The following is a 22,026-nucleotide window of genomic DNA, read 5'->3' as shown; positions in this document are numbered from 1 at the left end:
GCCACCTTAGGTGTACATGGCTGGCGCCTTAGCCGTTCCCAACTATTTCTTAAAGAGAAATTAACAAATATCATCCCCAAAATAGCCATATTAGCAAAAAATAAGAGAGCCACTACTCACTTCAACCAGCTTCTCTCAAGGTAATACACAGATATGCTGGAGTAATTAAAGAGAAAATTAGATTTTTATCTTCTCCAGAATGATTCCCACCCAGCAGTTCATCAGAAATGTGTCACAACAAGAGACGCCCGAATCAGCAGCAACAGACAGAAAAACAAGAAGACTCATAAAGGGTGAGACATTTTCTAAAAGGAAGGAAACCCCAATCCCTTTAGAAAGCATAGTAACAAAAGGGAGTTAAGGAGTTTCGGATCCACGTGTGAGGTGCACCTGGACTTGCTAACTGCGGTAAAATCCAACACCCACCATCTGCTCTAAATACGAAGATGTGCATCTTTACACTACTGGGCTGAGAGGTGACAACATAAACAAGGATGCTGAAAACAGTTAAGAGGGAAGAGGAATGCTCAATATTTGATAATACTTCCTAAAATTCTCAGCTATCGAAAGGTATGGCATTACCTTGTGAAGTTGCTTCAAGCCATCTTCAGTTTTGACACAGGACTGTTCAACATTATAGTCAATCCTATCAAGGACTGTACCCTGGTTAATAAATGACAGTAACAGATGATCAACAACCAAACTGGGAAAACTGGACTTCAAAAACAAGATATGCAAATTATCGACGCCATCATCCACCGGATGATCTGTTTCACTTAACATAAGGTACACGCTGAGGGCTGGGATCCGTCCTCAAACAGTACTAGGCATTCAACAGCAGAGTGCTGCGTTACTGGCAGGAAGACTAGCTTCTGAGAAAGAAATTCTGACAAACTGAGGTTTCTTTTTTGGATTTAGCCACTATAGGATATGCCGTATTCAGACTTATGGAGGCTTCAAAAAATATATAGTTCAGTGGAAATAGCTCAGAATGAGGAAGAGCTAGCCTTGTGCCCATTTGTAGCTTAAATAGGATTCGAGTAAGCAGAGAATGCCAGTTAAGCTTCCCCCAGATATGATTAGACCTGCAAATTGACTATCACGTCTGTAAACGTGAACACAGGTCTCCACGGGTCCAATCCACCATCTAAAATTAAAAATTTGGCCTCCAGGAGAATTTTAAAATTGTTTAATCTCTTAGTTCAAATAAGAAGAAGGGAAAGCTGGGCTACAAGAAAGAACAGGGCTTTTATTGGAAACATGCTGGATTAGAAGAGATAGCAGCTCGTGGGGAAGCGCTGGAGTAATTAATGTAACTGGATCTTCATGGCCTGAACACTCCACTCTGCAGTTGGTTTCAGGGGATTGGGACCCAAATCCCTGCTGGCAAGATAATAAAATGCCCTAATCAGATTTTAACGGTGAACAACAATTTAATTGTACTTGAAAGCTAGTGGTTCCAATCGCCATTACACAATAGCCTGTCAAAATTAGAAGGGAAATCTTATATATCGCCAGAACACTGCTGAACTTGGTCAGAATCAACCAGGTCTCCTAAGCAGGGTGTCACATGAGTGCCCTTGGGCCGTGGACAGGGACTATTACAACTTCTATTTATTTTTTATTTAAAAAAAGGTTTATTAATGGTTTTATAGGGAACAACGATGGCCTCTATATGCTGTATCTAGCATAGTATATAATTTGTAAATACATAGACAACAGCTGAGTACCCCTTATCTGAAATGCTTGAGACTAGCAACGTTGTTTATTTTTTCACATTTTAGAGGATTTGCCTACATATGATTAGATACTTTGGTGATGGGGCCAAAGTCTAAACACAAAATCCATTTGTTTCACATATATTTTATACACATAGCCTGAAGGTAATTTTATCCAATTTTTTTTCATTTTTTTTGTTTGTTTTGTTTATTGAATGGTAACTATGTACATTAATGCACTTCTGGGGTACAGTGTAGGGTTTTCACACACAATCCAAAACACTTCCATCAAACTGGTTAACATAGCCTTCATGTCATTTTCTTAGTTATTATTTTAAAACGTTCACATTCTACTCTTAGAAAGATTCACTTGTACCCTTGTAAGATAAACCTCAGAAGTGATCTCTCTAATCCCCCTCCCTCCACCCCAATATTTTTAATAATTCTGCGCATAGAACAAAATTTTGACTGCCATCTGTCACATGGGATTGGGTGTGGATTTTCCACTGTGGCATCATGTCAGCACTCGGTAAGTTTCAGATTTTGGAGCACTTCAGATTTTCAGACTAGGGATGCTCGACCTTCATATACATTTACTTGCACACACAAAAGTGTACGCACACACACTCACACACACACACACACATTGTGGGAAAAGGCCCAATTTTTTTTCCTGAAAGGAGTATAGGATCAAAACATTTAGAGATGGACCAGATATTACAGTAAGAAAACCCATTGATGAAGAAGGTCAGCTCACATACCTGTTCCACAATCATTGCTCCTAAGTCCCTAAATATTTCATTCAGGTCAGAAATGGACTGTACAATCTGGCGAATCTCTCGCTCTCTCTCTTCCACCATCAATGTATTCTGCTCCACAAGCACTAACTGGTCATCTGTAAAACCCTAGCAAAATAACAGTGCAGAATTTATAGGTTAGATTTTTTCCCCCCTCTCAGCAAAGCTATGGTATACCAACCAATTTAAATATAATTTAATGAAAATGAATTCTGAAAATATTTATTTAAAGCCAACAGGAAAGACATAAACCCCCCCAAACCAGCAAGACTGACAGCACTATGGCCAAAGAAGGGAATCTGAAGAGAAGTCTACATCTACAGCTCTGCAGAGACAGAGGAGTGAAACCCCCAGGGATGAGCCTGAGCTTCTCTGGGTTCTTCCTAGGAAAGTGGGGCGCAGTTTTCCTAAAGGTTCTGGAAGGCAAATCACAAGATTTCCCTGTGGCCTTTAGAAAGGAAGAAACAGCAGGGCTAATCTTCTACTTGGGGGCCAAAACTACTTGACAGATACAAAGTCAACAGCCCTAACCCATCTGCACTGCACAGAAGTCAGAGGTCCAAGCAGAGAAGGGAACAGAATGGGGCGCACACTACAGCCGCCCTTCACATACCCGATCATAAAGTGTATTATCGTCCCCGTCATCCATTAGTGGTACAGACGTATCAAAAAAATGCTGTGATCTTTCCTCTCGATTCTTCATGCCTATCATAGACAGGAATCCACTTTACTTGGACATGTAAACCATGTAAACCATCCTGTTTCATCATTAAAAATGGGAAATCTAGAGTAAACTCAACTGTCAAAATGGAGACATTCTCAGCAGCTCTGAAGAAGCCTATCTCCAGTAGGGGTGGGACAGAGTACAGGATTATAAATATACAACGATATGCAAGCATCTGGGATTATTCAAGATAAAGTCACGGTGTGAATGTACACAATTCACTGATGCCAAAACAAAAATGACATAACCATCTGAGAATCTCCAAATGAAGCAGAAATATTTAATCTAACTGCTGTTACTTTAAAAAAAAAATCAATATTTCTCTCTAGAAGCATCTCTAATAAGAATTCCAAATGGCCCTAATCAAATTTTAAAAGTAATAAAATTAAAATACAAATGTGCTTGTTGCCAGAGGGAGGGAGAACTAAGGTTTCTTTGGGGTATGTGAGGATTTTATTGATTACAATGGCAATAAAGGAAAAGCCAATTTACAGGGGACTTAGGAGGAGGACAAAGCTGAAATTTGGCTCTGCACTCTTTGGGGAAAGGCCAGATGGAGTCCGGGGTGCCAGCAAAGAGGTATTTAAAATTCTCCAGGGAGGTTTCTCAGGTAGTCTCACACACTTCCACTGTTATGCAAATACATGGCTTCAAGTGGTAACAACTGTTTTTTACATATGTAAGGAGCAGCGCTCACAAACCCAAAACAACAAGGTTTTTTAAAATGTGCTAGATTGATTTCCAAATTCTTCCAGGCTGACAGGAAATAAGTTTTGTTTTGTTTACTTAGAAGGGAACTATTTGGGAGCCTTTTGCCACTGCAGTCAGCACCCAAACAGAGCCTTCCACTCCCAGGCTGCAGTTCCACACTGGGAGGCGGCTTCTACTGGAGTACAAGGTGCACACGGCTCAAAAGCTAACAAGAAGGGTGCAAGACTAAGTGGAAAAATAGCAGAGAAACAAGTAAAGAAAACAAAGGTGTTTTCTGACTCAAGTCCCCTCAGCCACCCGGGCTGCACTCACGTTTGAGGTAGTCCGACTGTGCATGCCGGAAGCTGGTGGACAGCTCCTGCAGGGCCTGGGCCAGGGAGGCCACCACATTCCGGAGCAGCCGCTCCTCCTGCTCTGAGCAGGCCCTGTGGGCCCGGTTGGGCAAGGCCTGCACAGCTCGCTGGCATCTGTGGAAGAGCTAAGAGAACAAGCCCAAGGCTCAAGGCAAGCCTGGGGGAGAAGCCCCTGGGCTAAGGCTTCCACCCTTCACAAGTCAGAAGCCACAAGTTGGCTTAGAGAAAGATGAACAGACACAAGTAATCTCCAGCTTACTTTATACACACAAAAGATTAACTTGATTAACTCCTACTGTGCAGTGCCTGCACGTGGCATGTCCTCAGGCTATGCAGGTTGGGGCCACCAGTGTTTCGAGTTTCAATTTGGGATTTTTTATTATTTGCAGAATATATACTAGTTGAGCATCCCTAATCTGAAATCCAAAATGCTCCAGTGAGCATTTGCTTTGATCATGTGGATGGTCACAAAGTTTCAGATTTTGGAGCATTTTAGATCTTCAGATTAGGGCTGCTCAACCTCTACTATTATATTATCATTATATTATTGCCTTCTCATTTAGTCCCTACAAGCATCCCATGAGGCAGGTACTATTATTATAATTATTTTTCCCACTTTACAGATAAGAAGGCTAGAGTCAGAGAGATTAAATGAGAATCATGCCACTGTCACAAATGCCGAGAGTCAGTATTCCAGCTCCAACATTCAAGGGCTTTTAACATCACACTCTTCTGATAATTAGCCCCCAAGAGACTTGAGTGAAAAATGCATGTAAATACTGAAGGTTAAATACCAGTACTGTTATTTAAAAACTAGTTAAATTTAATACTTTATAAGACATTTTTCTAGGATACTAAATTTCTTTTCACATAAGAGGATTATATTTTAGCAGAAGAATTTTAAGCACTAGTATGGGATAGAAGTTATACATTTTAAAATCAAACCATTCAAGTTAGTAATGCTCTCAATTTGATTTTTATTTAATCACATTTGGTTTTATTTAATTTAATCACTGTATTATCTTCAAAAATAACCCCATACCTCTGTCTAAGACAAGACATGCAGCCTATGCTGACACCCCAGAACACCTTAGGGTCTCTTAAAGATCCTTGGAAGACTTCCTGCTGGGAAGTGAATTTAGGAAACTGACTTGCCAGCCGACTCACAAGAACACTCTACAGCTGTGCTACTGCCTGGGGACTGGCCGACTCACCCAGAATTCCCCTGCTGATCCTTACCTGCGTGATCTCTTGGGTGGTTATTTCAATGGCATGCTCCTCCTCACTGCTGTCATCCAGGGTGGGTCTGTTTAAATGCTTGTCATGAAGGCTGGCTAATTCTTTCATCTTCTGTTTAATCCGGCCAATATCATACTGTATCTACACAAATGAAGACACCAGAACTCTAATAATGCCTGGCAGGTATCTCTGCCTCCCAGACAGGCAAGCTACCCACCAAACGCGGAGTTCGGTCTTCAGCATGGTTTGCTAACATGTGAACAAGTTTTAACTCAAGTTATCAGAAAATCAAATGCCACTCTTTCTTGTTGTATGGTTATTCTTCCTACAACTCAGGTAGTTTCTACTAATATTAAAACTAAAGCCAAAATCATTAATACACACACACGCATATACACAGCTTTTTCCTGTGGTTAAGTGAATAAACCTAAAGCTAATGTATTTCTAGGGACACAAATTTAAGTATAGCAAAATCAGTTTATACAATAGCAGATACTTTTCTTTAAAATTTTGTTTTCTTACCAGTCAAGTGCAGTAGTGAGAAGGAGGGAAAGAGTGGAATGGAACAAGGATTCCACTTGGAACTGACTTGTCAACACTCAATGGCAATAACTCAGTACCTTCGGACCAGTCCATAATATGGCAGATACCTTAATATGCTGTCACAATTACTTTAAAAAATGTGAAATTAACATTCAACTTACTTCATCCACTCCATCCACCCATTTAGGAGGCGACCGTTTTGTAACGCCAATTGCTGCTTCTGGATCTAAACTGATGCCCGACACCAGTGCCATTCGGTCATCAGCAAGCTGAAGGGGAATAAAGCGATGTGAAAAGAATATTCAAGTTCAATTTGGATAAGTGTATTCTTACTCCCATTTAAATGTGCCTCCCTAAAAAGATACAGAAATGTAGGAGTAAATGCACTTGCCTGTGTGCAAACTTGCTTTTGGTACTGCTAGGATTTGGAACTGTTTTCCTATCTTTTTCATGCACCAGTTCTTAATTTCCTTGGACATACTTGAGAACATGAATTTGACTTGATCTGGCTATAGAAATGTAATGAAAAAGTCAACAAAAGTCCTTAAAAGAAATACCTCTTAGCACTAGCACTATGATAGAATAGCACGAACTGCAACAATTAATGTGATTAGACACAAGTAAAAAAAAAATTAGGCTGTAAGTGAAACTAATACAAAATTTTTAATAGTAGCAAGTTTTACTTACATACACTTAGCATAATTTAGAAACAGTCTGATCGAGTCATCTCAGTCATGGGACCATTAACCATGTGCTAGAATATGTGAAGCGACTGCCTAAAATGGTTAAGAAATTATCTACCATTTGGCAAAAGCAATCCTTAAAATTTCAGTGCAATCTTACATTGTCATTTCTTTTCTTCAGCCAAATGTCCACAGGCAACATTTCCCCTTATTTTAAAATGATATCAATAGTTCCTGTTTATTTTAACCATATAATACACTGCCTTAGAAAGCTCTTAAGAATGGGAAGGAAATCACAGGTTTGGCATGGTTAAGCAGTTTTCTTGCCTGGAGGCAATGAACTGGTTGAAAGGCTCTTGAGGTGTTCTCAGAAGCTCAGACATTTTAAATACCAGTTTCAAAAGATCTGAATGATCATCAACATATAATGGAAACTAGCCTACAAAGTCCTTTATAGACAATACTCTGCAAAGTTTCTCAGTCACACTGTAGGACGGGTAAGGAACTTCTATTGCTTTTCTTCCCTCATCTCTGCATTTATCCAAGTTTATTTTTTCATTTGTTCAGTAAATACTTATTTGCTTTTCTAACAATAAAGGAACAAGACAAAAATTAAAAATCTAAAGATGAAGGAGAAAAAATAGAAAGAAAAACCTAGGTTAAAAGAACTCTTCAAGTAACAGATCCTAAATCCTGAACAGAGAGTTCACAGCAAAATTCCTAAAAGCAAACTGGAGTCTTCACCATCAACTGCCCTGCACCCTGTGTGGTGCTGCCTCCCCTGGCTGGAAGCATTCTGCATAGGAGGGCACCTCATACAACCACCACACTAGGCGGCCAGGCCCAGTAACTGCCCCCACAGCATCTACAAGAACCATGATTCAGCTCACCGGTGTTTGGCTGCTGTGTGGACAGGACACTGCAGGCCCCAAGTCTCTTAAGTTCCTAAAAGGATGCTCTGTCATCCACACCTGTCCAGGGCTCTGAGTCCCTGAAGTAGTAATTCTTAATCACCATCGCTTTTTGCTTGGTTTTAAGATAGTTCACTATTAGAAATTTCACATTCTTTTTAAAAATTTTAATCCTTAGAAAAACTAGGTAAGCTAGGAACTATTACTCTAACCTATAAATATGTAAATTTTTCTAATTTCTAATCAGAAATGTTAAGTAGCTTGCCTAAAGTTAGAGCAATTTGTGATCAATTAAAATCTGGGCCAGCTGACTCCAAACCCCCTTCTAGCCTAGAAGATGCCAACCACTCTGGCAAGCCCATGAAATATAACTGCAATTTGCTCAGAAAATGAACCAGGACAATAAGCCATCAGATGACATAACACAGCATTCCGATTCATTTTCCACCAACTGAACCAGGGATTAGAGGACAGACTCCTGTAAGCACACAGTGGGTCAAAAACTGCCTCTCGCCGATGCTTAGTAGACAGAGGAGGTATGGGACTCACCCTATACACACCATGCACAGACAGCACATGCTCGGGTGACCAGAGGCACTCTTGTTTCTTGTCAACACTCTTGTTCCCAAATCACCAAGAGGTATACAACTCGCAGTTTTGTGGACGACAAACTAAGGCAGGGGGACAAACCACATGCCCAGCCCCCGGCATCCTGCCCAACGCGCAGCAGGTGTTGGGCATAGGATTCTTGCTGGCTTGGAGCAGAACTTGAACTTAATTTCTAGTTGCTTATACAAAGCAAACCCTAAAACTGCTAGGGTACCCCTTCTGAGTCATAAAATTTCCACTATACAGTTTATTATCTAATCCACCACTTTTTATTATGCCAAATTTCAAAAGTAATAATTTGTTTTATTTATAGTGAGTTTATCATTTTTTAAACTCATGATCTTACTTTGTACTGTTTTTCCTGTTTACAGATCAAATACACATCAAACTAAAAAGGTGCACAGCGAGACAGTATGTCTCCAAATTGTGATTAGAATAATTTTCCTCCAAACAGATAAGAAATTACAAACCACATGTGAAAAGTCAACTTAAGTGGATTCAACTCTTTAAGTACCTAACTTTATATAATGGATGTGTTTTCCCCAAATTAAATGTAAGTCAAACTTGGGGAGAACACCCTCTGTCTCGTGGGCCCTACGGAAGACTGCTAATATGTGACCCCTACATGACAAGGACAGATGCCGGCCCGTCCAGGGGCCGCTAGCTTTCCCACACCCTGCATCAGGGTTTTGTCAATGAGATAGAACAGCTGATTCTCTGGGAACATAAACTTTAAACAGCGAATAATCCGTCTCCTTTCTGATACAGTCTGCAGCTATAGCTCATCGTGGCAAAGAAATGCTGCCCTCCCGAGAACGGAGTCACTCCTTTTGGTGGTGTGGGTTTGTAAGGTGTAGCATGGCATGGACTATTAAAAAGACTGCATGTTTTGGAAAGGTACAACATAATTGAAAAAATAAATGTCAACTATTTGAAATGGGAACAAATATGAAGAACAAAACAAATTTTAAATGCAAAAGAATCACCCCTTTAACTTCATAAACCTCCCTTCCCATTTGAAAACATGTTTTCTTATTTGCTGAAGATTCAGCATGGGCCTCAGATTTTCAGTTGCCATCCTATTCCATACAGACCTTAAAAACTGCTAGATCGCTAATTCTCTTTACTTATCCTTGCTGAATTTAAACTTGGTCTCTTTTCCAAATATATGATATTGATTATTAAACTTTTTTAAAAATGAACTTGTGATTCTAAAGTAAAAAAAAAAATCTATGCTTTTTAAGTAGGAGAAAAATTTGTATAAAGACTGTTCTTATGAGAATTAAGAATTCAATAATTCTTCTCTTTGATTTATAGTTTTACTCCCAAGAACTATTAAGGTCTACTATACCTAACCCAGAGTCACTCTTCCAGGGGAATGCAGAAAAACTGCAAGAGATACTAAAAATGAAAAGCACGCCCAAACGGTGTTCTTGCCAGTCTCATTCAAGTTATCGTTCGCCCTTGATCCACTTCAGACGTTGACATTTATCCCTGTAGAGTACTGGGTACTATGGACAAGTTCTTGATGTATGGAAGAAACACATTCTCTTATAAATCTTACTGCTCCAAATCTTCAGCCTGCCTACTCTTAAAATCCTGCCGTAACGTGAAGGTTGATTCAGTGTACCGTTAAGAATAAAGAAACATCAAAGCCTCTGTAGAGACTGGAAAAGTCAGATATGCCTCCTCCTCATCTAAAAAAAATAAACTCCAGTTAGCCATAATGAATTGGTAATGAGAATACTACTATATACTACTACAATTCTGGACTGTGGCAATGAACATTTAAAAGTCCAGAAGAGACCTTGAGAATGACAGCCTGGCAACTCTTGCTTCCATGTGAGACCCTGGAAGCATGTACGGTGAAGTCAGACAAGCAGAACTCACCGGGCTCAGAAGGCTCAAAGGTTCCACTAACAGACAATCAGGCTTAGGAAATCTGAGTGTCTGAAGAGTATACAAGCATGTGGATGAAAGAGAACCAGGGTAGATCAGCACTACATTTTAAAAAACCTGTGGTAATTTTAAAATAATGCTTACTTTTTCTGATTATGAAATAAATGGTCAGATAGATCCTTTTTTAACTGCACAAAACATATAGAAATAAAGCCCTGAGAACCGTACCACCCTGATATTGCTGTTAGTTTCACTACTCTTTCCTTTCCTCTCAACTCAATATACATGCTTCCGGGAAAAAGGGAGGGAATGGTATCAATTAGTTACCTGTCTTCTTTTGTACTGTACCAAGTAACTCTACTGACTTGACCATTTTCAGCCCCAGCAACCACCGGGGTCGGGGGGGGCTGCCCCCAACTCTTTGAATGTGGACCCTGAGGCCAGCGGGGCTGAGACTCTCTCAAGGCTCCATCAGAGTGACCAGCCCAGATGCCCACCAGGTCACCCAGCCCTCCCCAGATGAGTGGTTTGAGAGCCTGACATTTGCATCTTGTAATTTTTCAAATTCCTATTTTGAATTAAAAAGACCAAAATCTTGGGAGATTATTTTGTCATAAGAGGGAAATAGATTAGACTCAGAAAACAAAGGAGAAGTTCAGATACTTTCTAGGGCAGAAGAGTTAATGGTGGGGGGTTTCCTCCTCAGGGGACTCCTTACTTGGGATTTTCTGAGAAATGAATGGTATCTCTAGGGACAAACGGAGGTGGCCAGACTACAGGGCATCTCTGAGTAAGTGGGAGCCATCAGATGACTTTACTCTGGGAGCCCCAGGAGATGCAGTCAGGGACTCTTCTCAGGCCTCACCTACCAAGGGGTGGCCTCTCTTTGATCTATCTGGGGACCTGCCTTCCCAGAAGACACCAATTTGAAGGTCCTCTTCTGGCTCAGGAAAGAAGCTTCTGGACACCATTCCCAACTACCTCCTAGTTCCTGGCTCAGTTTTTGGCTCTTCTGTAGTAATAAATACATGATTACAATTAGTCAAGTGAATTGACAATAAATGGATAGAATGAAGGAAGGAAGGAAATATATGTCACATGACAATTCTAGAAGGTGCAGTTGATGAAAAAGATAAGGTACTAGACAAAGGAGAAAACAGGGCAAGTGAAATGCACAAGAGAGGTGGTGGCCACGGGCACCCAGAATGAAGAGCCTGGACCATGAGCTTTAGGATACAACTCATGTTTCTAACAGCTTGCGAGGAGGAGAAAGTGGGTCTCTGCTCTGCCACATGAAGATCCCCTTTTCAACCTGCACAGGCTAAGTGTAAGAAAAGCAAAAGGGTTTGCCAAGTTTACATGGTGCACACACAGTCGGGTTCCAGAACCTGCTGCCTGAGGAGGTATGAAAGGACTGGAACCGGTTCAGACAGCAAGCCACCTATGCTTCCTACTCAGACAACTACTCAAATATGCTTTTCAACATAAGTCATTCTATTATCTGTGAACACCCCCCCCCACCCCATACACTTTCTGTTGGGGTCACAGTTCCTATTTGCAAACAGTTCAGTAAGAAGTAACATCTATGCTAGAAGTACCTGCTCTCTAAGCCCCAGGCCTTATTATTTTTTTGAGTTTGGTCAGCAATCCAACCTTATGCAATGTGCCCCAGAGATCCCTTACCTCACTGCGTGTGCTGGCCTCTCCAGGACCCAGTCTGGGTGCTGGCAGTGAGGGTCCTAACCGGGAACAGGATATATGCATGGCCATGGCACCTAGCTCAAAGAGCTACCAGCTATGTGTTGGTTTTTAAATACTAAATGTTTTAGTGACAAAAGTAATACACGCACATGATTTAAAAATACATATATACCCTAAGAAAAGGGTTTGCAAAAGAAAGGAAGTTTCTAACAGACTTTTCTTGGGGGTTATCAACAGTTAACAGCTTACTGTGTATCTTTTCTGAGAACTTTGAAGCACATACAAGCATAAATGTGAGCTTGCTTCCTTTCTCTCCTTTTTTATGGAGCAGAAGTCACATTATCTACACTATTTTGCATCTAGCTTCCTTCCCACTTTGTAGCAAGGTGTTTGGGAGCTCATTCTACTGCAGCCCCCACCGACGGGCTTCACTCTTAAAAGCTACAGGGTGTTAGAGATGCTGCATGATTTATTTCACCATCCCCAGTGAAGTATATTAGGCAGTGCACAGTCTGTTATTATCATCTAGTTAATGTTTTTAGAATTTCTAGGCAGATCTTAGTCTACTAGTTAGGATCCCACTGGCTTTGAAGACAGTGATGCTAATCCCTTACTGTTCATAGTTCTAGATTAAAACAAAGAAAAACAACCTCTTCATTACTCTATTTAAAAAGTCTACACTCAGGAAAAATATTTTCATCCCTTTACTGCTGAAATAAATAGACCCAAACATCAATAGCAGCAGTTTGATCTCATCTTTCTTCAACCCTTTCATTAGGGCTATGAAAACAGTGCTTTCAATATACGCTCTCTCCACCTTCAGGGCGAGATGCTAGAAGTAATGAAAAGGCCAAAAGGAGGCTGCTAAGCAGGGGCGAGTGTCACTTCAGCCCGGAAGACTCTCCCCCAGCTGGCTTCGTCCTCCCGCAGACATGCCGGCCTTCTGCACTCGCCCTGAGCAGCTCACCACTCACCTCTGAGAAACCAGAAAACCAAAACCGAACCCTAAAAGCAATCTGGCTCGCTTCAGGTTCAAAAAAATGTTAACCCCACTTTCCCGAGGATAGTAAACAATGTTCCTAACCCTTTCCCTAAAATCATGAATTTGCATATTGGTGTGAAAGCATATTAAACAAATACTAAGTATTAAATTGCTAAACAATAAGAAAATAATCAAAACAAATGCTAAAATATGTGTAAGTTCTGTGGACATTTTATAGATGAGTCAAGACTTCAGGAAAAGCAAGTATTTTATAAACCAAAATTACCTAACACACACAAAAATATTCAAAACACAATACCTCATCCAGCTCCTGAAGAGATAATGTGGTTCCATCAGTCCCATCCAGTTAGGATAGCAAAAAGAAAGATGCATGGGACAGACAGATAAGGCATGGTCAGTTGAGAAAACAGAGATTTTAAGCAACTCTAAACTTAATAAAATAAAAATCCACTAACCAAAGCATTAAAAAAAAATCCTCATTCTCATTATTCCTTAAAAAAAAGTAAGCTACATCAATATATGTTTTTATTTTTATTTACTATGATTGCTGTTTTGGTAAATGAAATGGAAACAAGCAATAAATACTTGCAAAATTTAAAATACATTAGAAACATATAAAACACATTTGCTTTAACGTCACTGAAATATACTGTTAAACTGTTTCACAAATATCAAACATCCTGTAAAATACCACATTCTACCTTTCCCTTAAGAAGATAAAAAAACAGCAAAGCTAAAATGTAATTTTACCATGTCAAATAAATATATATTTTAGCATATAAATCAGCACTGCAAATACAACAAAATTAAAAAAATGAATATGCCACAAAAATTGTCTATGGCTGTGTTCAGATAATATTTGACTGACCACATATGTAAGGCCTCTGCAAATTAAATTCCCGCAGACATGGCTTTCTCCCTGGTAATGAGAGAGCTGAGAAACCACTCTTTCCCGGAGAGAGACACAGGTGGCAAAATAAAAGAAAAACTCTTACCATTTGCTTGGTATATATTATTAGTAGTAATATAGAAAGGGCACATAAAGCTATTATAAAAGCAAGCCAACAAGACAAACAAAAGCTCAGAAGAGATTGTTTTTAGGGGAATGGGAAGGGAGAAGCACGGCACTAGAGGGTTAAGTTTCAATTTAAAACTAAAGATTCTTTTTTAGATCAACGTGGAATTCTATCTTCTGAATAGACATTTCCTAATGACAGATAATCTAAGCAATGAGGTCTTTTTTTTTTTTTTAACAATATTGATTACTGAAATAAATGGTGGTGAATTTCAATAATCAACTGTGTTGATTTTTTTTATGTTGAACAGTAAATTTAGAAAATAAAAAACATAACTTTCCTATTTAAAAATTAATAGTGCAACTGAAGCTGGTCTATCAGAGCCAAAATATTACTAAGCAATGATAGCAATAAAGACGTAATCAAACAACATTTCCCCATGTAAAAATTCAATTAGATGACATTATAGAAAGCTGAAAATCTTCATTCCTTCTACAATTTGCTAAGAGCAAAAGGGAATGATATTTATACATATATCCTGCCATAATAATAGTGCTACAAGATATTAATAGAGACGATAGTGTCAAATGGAAATTTGATCCAATTACCTATTACTTTAAAAGAAAAAAGACTTTTTTTTTTAAAGCTTAACGTTTTCATTAAGAGAACCTTGAAATCTTTTATTAATAAAACACAATGCAAGGCAAAACCCCTAACTCTGTATCTCAACCTTCCATTCTGCAGCGGCTCCTTGGCATTTAATCTTACTGCAAACCTCGGTTAAAAATCTCGGCTACACAGGAGCCTGTCCTCTTAGATTATTAACTGAGCACACACATCCTCATCTTTTGATTTCTATAATTATTAGCTGATAATAGGTGAAATCAGAAGCCTGAGATTCTAGGGCTAGAAACAACTCTTTTCTTTCAAATAAAAAAAACCTAAGCTTCAAAATGTACAAATACATTGCCCGAAGTCACAGTTTGTTAATGGTTAGTACCGGGACAGATCCAGGTATTCAGGCCTCCTTCCACCCCATATTACAACCTTTAATTTTATTCACAAATCTAGAAATTATTTGTGATAAGTAGTTACCACTATACCACATCTGGAATTAAATTCAAGTTATCTTTTCAAAAAAAAACCTTCCCCTCATTTTGCTACTTAAAAATAGGTTTTCAAAACTCTCCCTGCCACCAAATTATTAGGAAATTTAGTCAAGATCTGAATTAAACATTTAGAATTACAATCAGCAAAGACCAAAACACAGCCAAATGAAAACATGTTACTATACACATCATCACCTTCTAAATCTTTATAATGTCTAAATCTAGGTTTTTGACCTGCCAATGGCATGCAATCAAGCAAATATTGAAAACTCCAAGTAGCATGTGGAATTTATAGTGTAAAGAACTTTCTACATAAAACTGAAAAATAAGTGGAAACCCATCTGTGTTTACTCAGGGAAGTCTGGAAAAGTTGAGCAAAAGGAGTTGGAAATACAGGTCTATGCTATAGTGATATTTACTTTATTTCCTTTGCTGCCAAAATAAAAGTTTGCTTCACTTTTACCCAACAAAGTACCCTTATTCTCAAGTAAGCCTCATTGCTCAAATGGAATCTTTAAAAGCAGAAAAGCAAATAGATCTAAAGAGAAATATACAATGATTTCATACTTGGATTCTAAAGACAGAGAACTAATTTTCCAACAGACTCGGCCTGGACTCTGTGAGAACCTTCAATATGCAGGTTAAAATGGACTATGTAAGGCTGTGAAGTGAGAGCAAGAAAGATGCTAGCTTGCTGCAGGGGAAAAAAAGTTATTTCAAACAACAGGTCTTTCCATTTCCCAGGGTCTGCAGTACAAGTCCTCAGAAACACAGGCAGCAGCACGGTGGCTTAGGGGGTGAGCATAGGCCTCTCACGCCAGGTTTGCCACTGTTCCCATCACAGCTGCACCCCAAAGTCTACACATTATGTGAGTGGTACCAGGCCAGTTCCTAAACTCCTCTAAATCTCAGTTTCTTATCTGTATCATGAGATACCTATTAGATGAGGCACTGTGAGGACAGGCTAACCCATGGTAAAGGGCTTAGCCCAGAGCCAGGACATAGTAAATACTCAATAAATCTTACCTAATATTATAGTCAAGACTGAGCAAGGACCTTAGGTTTCTTACAACCATAGTTAATCCTTAATTTCTTTTTTCCCTAAAGCATATGTTTTATTAAAAATAAGGTGCTGGTTTCAAGCTAATCTAAGACCAATTAACTCTAGCTTCCAATTACAGATTATGTGTTATTTTAAAGCAGAATATAGAATAGGTAGTAAACACCAATAAAGCAGCTCCCATCCCTAGGTTATATCCCTTCTAGGAGATCAAAAGAAATCACACAAACCCACAAAAGAATTTCATCGGATCAGAACAGCAACCCAACAGCTACTTTCACTCATTAACACATTAGGAATTCTTTGAATGATTTTTTTTTTAAACTTCATAAATCCATTCAGCTTCCTAAAGCCAAGTTGCCTGTAATTGTTTGAATGAGGTGCTTGACTGACAGAATGTCAAAGTTACTTCTGCACAGTACTGGGCTACTTGTAAGGATTTTTTGTCAGTAACCTTGGACTGACAAAGGTTGACAGCAACACACAGTTGTTGATTATGAACTTCTTTTCAAATTAAAAGTAAGGTCAGGAGAAACAATGTAAATCAGAACTTGAGAAAACATTATTAGATTGATAGGGCCACAAGAAATCACCTAACTCGAAGGCCTCAGTTTATAAATCAGGCAAATCAGTTTAAAAACATTTAAAACTTGCTTAAAAACATACTCTGAGTAAGCAGCAGATTAGGATTTAGCTCTTGATTTCCAAACTCACTGCCCACAGGTTTTTCCTTTATTTTTTGAGGTCCCCCCAAAGCATAAACATGATGGGGCACCCCAAACTGAGGCCCAAACAGAATTCACTAGAAATGCCAACAATTGCACTTTGTTGAAATTATAAAATCAAACCCCAGTCTGTTTTAAACAATGAGTTTTACTAATACTAACACAACCAAGAGCAGAAGTAAGAATTTTGTTGAGCTTTGGGTCCTAAACTTTAAAAAACAGATATAGAAAAACTAAACAGCATTCACAGGAAAGAAACTGAACCATGCCCTCTGAGCCGGGACTGCTCAGCCCAGAAAAAACTACGGAGAACGAGGCTGCGGGAAGAAGGAGGCTTCCTGAGTTAGAGACCCTACCCGGCCAGAACTAGGACCACAGGATGGGAGCCATAAAGACTGGGATTGATGCAGGCAAAGACATTTCGTAGTAAAAGACGCAGCAAGACAAGCTACTGGAATTCCTATCGCTGTCACAGAACACGGCCAAGCAAGGTAGGCATGAGGGGTTATCACAAATGGGGCCGATAGACCAAATGACCTTTAAGGTCTTTCAGGCCTGTGGGACTTTTTGTTTGACCACTGTATAGCCTCCTTAAATTCCTGCTAATTTGTGAAATATTTGCCTGAATGTTGTCCAAACCTGCACATATATACAGATATACAAAAACATCCCCCCCACCAACAGTTTCTAATTTTTTTTTGTCCTCAAACTAGGCTATAAAAAATTTGATTTACCATTGACAGCTATGATTTAATTAAATAAATAAATAAACTTTAAAAAAATTTTGATTTAAAATTTTTTGAATGGTATAGCTTTAGGTGTGCAAGATATACACACACATCACTTTGCAATCAGTTTCTCCAAGTTTTCTCTCAAATAAGAATGAAAATTCAGGATTATAATTTTTTTAAAAATTATTTTACGTATGACTTAATTTTTAGTTGTGTACATAAAAAAACAAATACAGCAAGATCAACTTCTATAGCCTTTTCTTCTAATTAGAAACTTAAAAATTTAGGTTGTAATTTTTTAAATTAAGTTAAACTCCTAGGTTTAATTTCTTCCTTTTTAATTGCCTGACTTTTAGATAACATGTTTACAAATTATATCTAATTGCTTTACATTACTATAAATAATTATTAAAAAACTTGCAAACACAAAGTATGTAAAATGGTATAATGTTCCCCCCACTTATTTATCACTAGCATAAAAATTAGTATTATTCTGTCTCATTTGCTTCCTCTATTTTGGGGGAGAGAGTTAAGTACTTAAGTAATAGACATCTTGACATTTAACTACTAAACATTTCAGTAGTCATCTCTAATAAAATCAACAAATTTAATTAACTATAATTAGTTTAATTAATAACATGTCAATATCACCTGACACCTAGTTCACATTCAGATTTGACAGATACAGTTTTCTTTGATTTGCTTCATGGTTTTGAAATTTACAAGTCAGAAAAGAGGCTTTAAATTTTTTATGAGCAGGATGGGCACTGCGTGATTTATTCAGTGGTTTTAAAAAAATGTGTTAAGACATGGCTTTTTCTCCAAAATGTCTGTGCTTTTCCAAGTTCCAGAAAAGTCGAGAGAATTATAAAGTCCACTTAATCATGTTAGCATTTTGCTGTATTTGATGCTGTATGTGTGCGTGCTCAGAAATAGTTTAGGTAAAATCACTTGCAAGCAAACTGAAGATGTAACAGTTCACCTGTAAACACTTCAAAATTTATGACATGCCATGTTTTTTATAAAGAGCACAATTAAAAAATATAAATGTGTATTTTCTTTTTAAATTCTAACAGGCAAACTACCTTAGATTGTAAAATCCATTTTTTAAATAGTCTGAATTGACTACGAGGATATTTTAAATACTCTGCTTGTTGTTAATGATCTGAGAAAGATTTTTAAATGGTCAGATTAATGTGTGTGTAACATGTCAATGGTATGAAACATAGAAAATATTTTTTAATGTTCTGATTTAACTGAATTTAGAAAGCTATTTTCAAAAAACTGAATGACCTAAATCTATCTGTACATTTGCTAACTATTTTTCCAAACTGCATACTTGAGTGTCCATTTTTAATTACTTTACTTAGCTTATTTATTTTTTAAAAATTGCTCAACTTAGAAAATCATTTTAAAACGCAATTTAACTCAAAGATGACCTTTGAAAGGTTTCGCGTCTCAGACACTAGGTTCTTAAACTAACTGAATGGTTAAAAAATCTCGTTACCCGAAGGTTCAGGGTGTGTTGAACCTTAAATGATAAAAATTTTAAAAACAAATTGTATGTTTTTCAATTAAAACTGATACTCTATATCATTAAGGTGAGTTTTAGTTCTGGTTCTCTCCCCACCCCAAACAAGGTAGCCTAAAATCAAGTTATTTAATATGCAGTTTTAATTTAAAATAACTAAAGTTCCACTGAGGAACTTCATTCATTCAATTTCTACTCTCTGTTCTGTGGCTTATTTCCGAACACTCTTTTCAAAATTAGCACTAGAACTAGCCCTTTTTTGTGCTAACAGATAAACTCACACTTATTTCATTATAATACCATTTCTTTGAGTTCATAAATGCAAAAAAAACCCTCCAAATTATTAGGTAAATGAAAACCAGCACAGGCTCCATCCCGGTTTTCTATGCTTTTTCCTTTGCGTTTACATGCTTTTATTTTTAAAACTGCTCAGACGGCTTAAAATTGCTTTCCTATGATCAATATGGCCAAAGACATTGTCCATTTGTGATTTACTAAAAGGAAAAATTGTCTCTGTAGACACTGTCTTTGTAGACGACAGTCATGACACATGGAAGAATATTCCAGAAGCATTTAGATAAAATCATAAAGAAAAAAAATCAAAAGCCAATACAGTCCCTAAGACAGTGGGATTTCCAAAACTGTGTATTTAAAATATACCCCTCAAGAAATCCGGTTTGGGGATAACTATTCCCTCATTCTCCAACGCTGCTTCTGTTGAAACCTCGCCTGTGTATAGCTCCTGCTACTAGTTTCGTAACTCCAAGCTTCAATTTAAGATATTACAGAGCTAACAATTACTGTCTTGTACAGACCATCCAGACCTGCCCTCTTACTTAACACAACAGTAAATTGAGGCTCAGAAATGGAAAGTTAGCCCCAAACAAAAAATCAGGACCTCCCTAAAAACTCCACTGCTAAGCTCAATAAAGATTCTGGTTAATAAAATGTAAAAAATGTCCTAATTAGGGGGGTCTTAATTTTCACATATACATTAATGTTTGTTTAGAAAGTTTGAATGGAGAGGAAAGCTTTATTTCTATCTGAGAAATGGAAAACGAAGAGCCTCGCACCTTACAGTCTCACAAACAGGAGCCCCCAGGAAAAACAGTGAAGCAATTATTCAGCCCTCACAGAGGGCTGTGAGGCCATCAAGAGAAAACTGGCAGAAAAGAAAAAAAACCAAAACAAAAACATAACTCCTTCCTCTGGTGGGGGAGGGAGTCATTCTTTTGCAAGGATTAGGACCAAGACGAGGCTCACTACTGGGGGGGAGGAGGACTTAAAACAAAACAAAACAAAAAAAAAAGATTCAGAAAGGCCCAGCGCTTCCAAATCTTAGTGTTAAAACATATGTAAATTGCAGGCAGCCGGTCGTGCAGTGACGACGGGAGGGGGGCGGAAGGAGGGAGGCTGCGGAAGTGAGGAGAGAGCGCCAGGCAGAGGTGGAGCGGGAACCTAATACGGTTTTTTCCCCATCCATGGATAGAGGTACCTCTGACCCTAGCCAACACTTTGCATTTCCATATTAGTCTTACTATTCTTATCTTCTTTTTTTAAAACAGAGAGACAGACAGAGACAGACAGACAGGCAGAGCCGCAGTGCACACGGTGCGTGTGTCGAAGAGGCCGCCGGGAGACTCACCGCAGCAATGCTACGTGAATGCAGAGGACTGGAGGTGGTGTGACTACTCACTTGCTCGGCTAACAGCTGCCGGTTTTGGATGGAATTATTCCGCAACAACAAGAAAGCGTCGGTTAAACGCCTGGTGGCCATGCCTCACCCTTTGTGACCCCCCTCTCAGGGGCCCCCCACCCATATATTCCTGATTTGTTCACTTTCTTGCTCTTGGTCTGGCTTCAGCAGCCCACCCTTTCAAAGAAACCTCTTGACAAGGCCTCAGGCCTGAAGCCAAAAAGGCGAAGCTTCGACAAAGAGCAAAGACCCCTCCCCAAATAACCACCTAGGCTTTTCAATTGTCTGACTCCCCCTACCCAAGACCTGCCTTCGATCTCTAAGCACTTGAATCCCCCCAATCCTTGCTTAGCGAGCCAACGTCCTAGAGACCCCTCCCCAATCCAACTCTGGATCTACAAGCGTCTAACTCGCCAATCGGGCTCTGCAGTGGGAGGACCTGAAGCCCCCTACTCTCATTAATTTCTCAGACCCCGGAAGGTCTTGGTCTCCTACCCCTAACTTGGCTCTTAAGAGTCTAGGTCGTGCCTTGAGGCCTGGTTCTGACTTAATTTTCCCACCAGAGGCCTGACTATGCGCTATGGACAACGAGGCAGCGTGGGAGCGCCTGCTGCTCCCTTTATCAAACTTGTTTGCGCCTGCTCAGGCCCTGCCCGACCTCCTGACCCCTTCCTTTCCTGGGCAGCCTGGTCCTTCACTGCAAGCAGACTGCAGGCCTCCAGGAGGACAACAAGGACTGTCTCCCCGGCCTTCTCACTCCTCTTCTCCGGCTCCCTCCATTCCCGGATCTGATGGCAGTTCAGCCCCGGGCCGTTTCCGTGCTGTGGTCCGGGGTTCTGGCTTCCCCCTGGCCCTCTTCCTGTCCGTCCCTCGCGAGTGCCCCCCTGCGACGTTCACAAGGCTTGCCTGCAACGTTCCGGGCACGGGAACTCCCTACCCCCCTGCCCTGGGGCGCGGGACCACGCCCTCTACAAGGGTTCTTTCAGGACACTCAGTTTCCTCGTCCTAAATTGGGCTGAGACACAGTGAACAGACGAACCGACAGGTCCGAGCCTCGCCACGTGGCCCCGAAGCTGTAAACCACTGCTAGGGGCCTTGGCACCTGCGTCAGAGTGGAAGTTGTGCTGCAGGCAAATTTGGGCTATCTGAGAGCTGAACTTTTTAGCGCGGGGGAGTTCAGGAGAGGAAAAGTTGGAGACTACTGCCTCTGCAGGCGGAGCACGCTCCACTGCAGGCGGCGGCTGGCGCGCTCGCTTTTTTTTTTTTT

The 22,026-nt window shown here is 39.6% G+C and overlaps 1 protein-coding gene across 8 annotated transcripts in view; it reads right to left on the bottom strand.

Annotated features, from left to right (window-relative positions):
- The window catches only part of STX16 (syntaxin 16), a 26,925-nt gene extending 5,314 nt beyond the window's left edge, over nucleotides 1-21,611 (bottom strand). Inside the window, exons 1-9 of one of the 8 annotated variants that reach the window (XM_012803941.2) lie at nucleotides 20,709-20,809; nucleotides 13,190-13,201; nucleotides 6,477-6,594; nucleotides 6,247-6,354; nucleotides 5,543-5,683; nucleotides 4,263-4,428; nucleotides 3,129-3,220; nucleotides 2,480-2,623; nucleotides 583-663 (exon numbers count right to left, since the gene is read on the bottom strand). In XM_012803941.2, coding sequence (XP_012659395.1) covers nucleotides 583-663; nucleotides 2,480-2,623; nucleotides 3,129-3,220; nucleotides 4,263-4,428; nucleotides 5,543-5,683; nucleotides 6,247-6,339 — 717 coding nt within the window. In that variant the 5' untranslated portion in view covers nucleotides 6,340-6,354; nucleotides 6,477-6,594; nucleotides 13,190-13,201; nucleotides 20,709-20,809. Of the gene's footprint in view, nucleotides 1-582; nucleotides 664-2,479; nucleotides 2,624-3,128; nucleotides 3,221-4,262; nucleotides 4,429-5,542; nucleotides 5,684-6,246; nucleotides 6,355-6,476; nucleotides 6,595-8,228; nucleotides 11,408-13,189; nucleotides 13,202-20,708 lie in introns of those variants that run through there. The other 7 variants (XM_003787733.3, XM_023511953.1, XM_012803942.2 and 4 more) reach the window with 7 other exon arrangements.
- Between the last annotated feature and the right edge of the window lie 415 nt (nucleotides 21,612-22,026).

This window comes from Otolemur garnettii, unplaced genomic scaffold (assembly GCF_000181295.1).
Source record: "Otolemur garnettii isolate 467f Iridium unplaced genomic scaffold, OtoGar3 scaffold00023, whole genome shotgun sequence".
Taxonomy (NCBI): Eukaryota; Metazoa; Chordata; class Mammalia; order Primates; family Galagidae; genus Otolemur; species Otolemur garnettii.
This window is presented reverse-complemented; position numbering and strand designations above follow the sequence as displayed.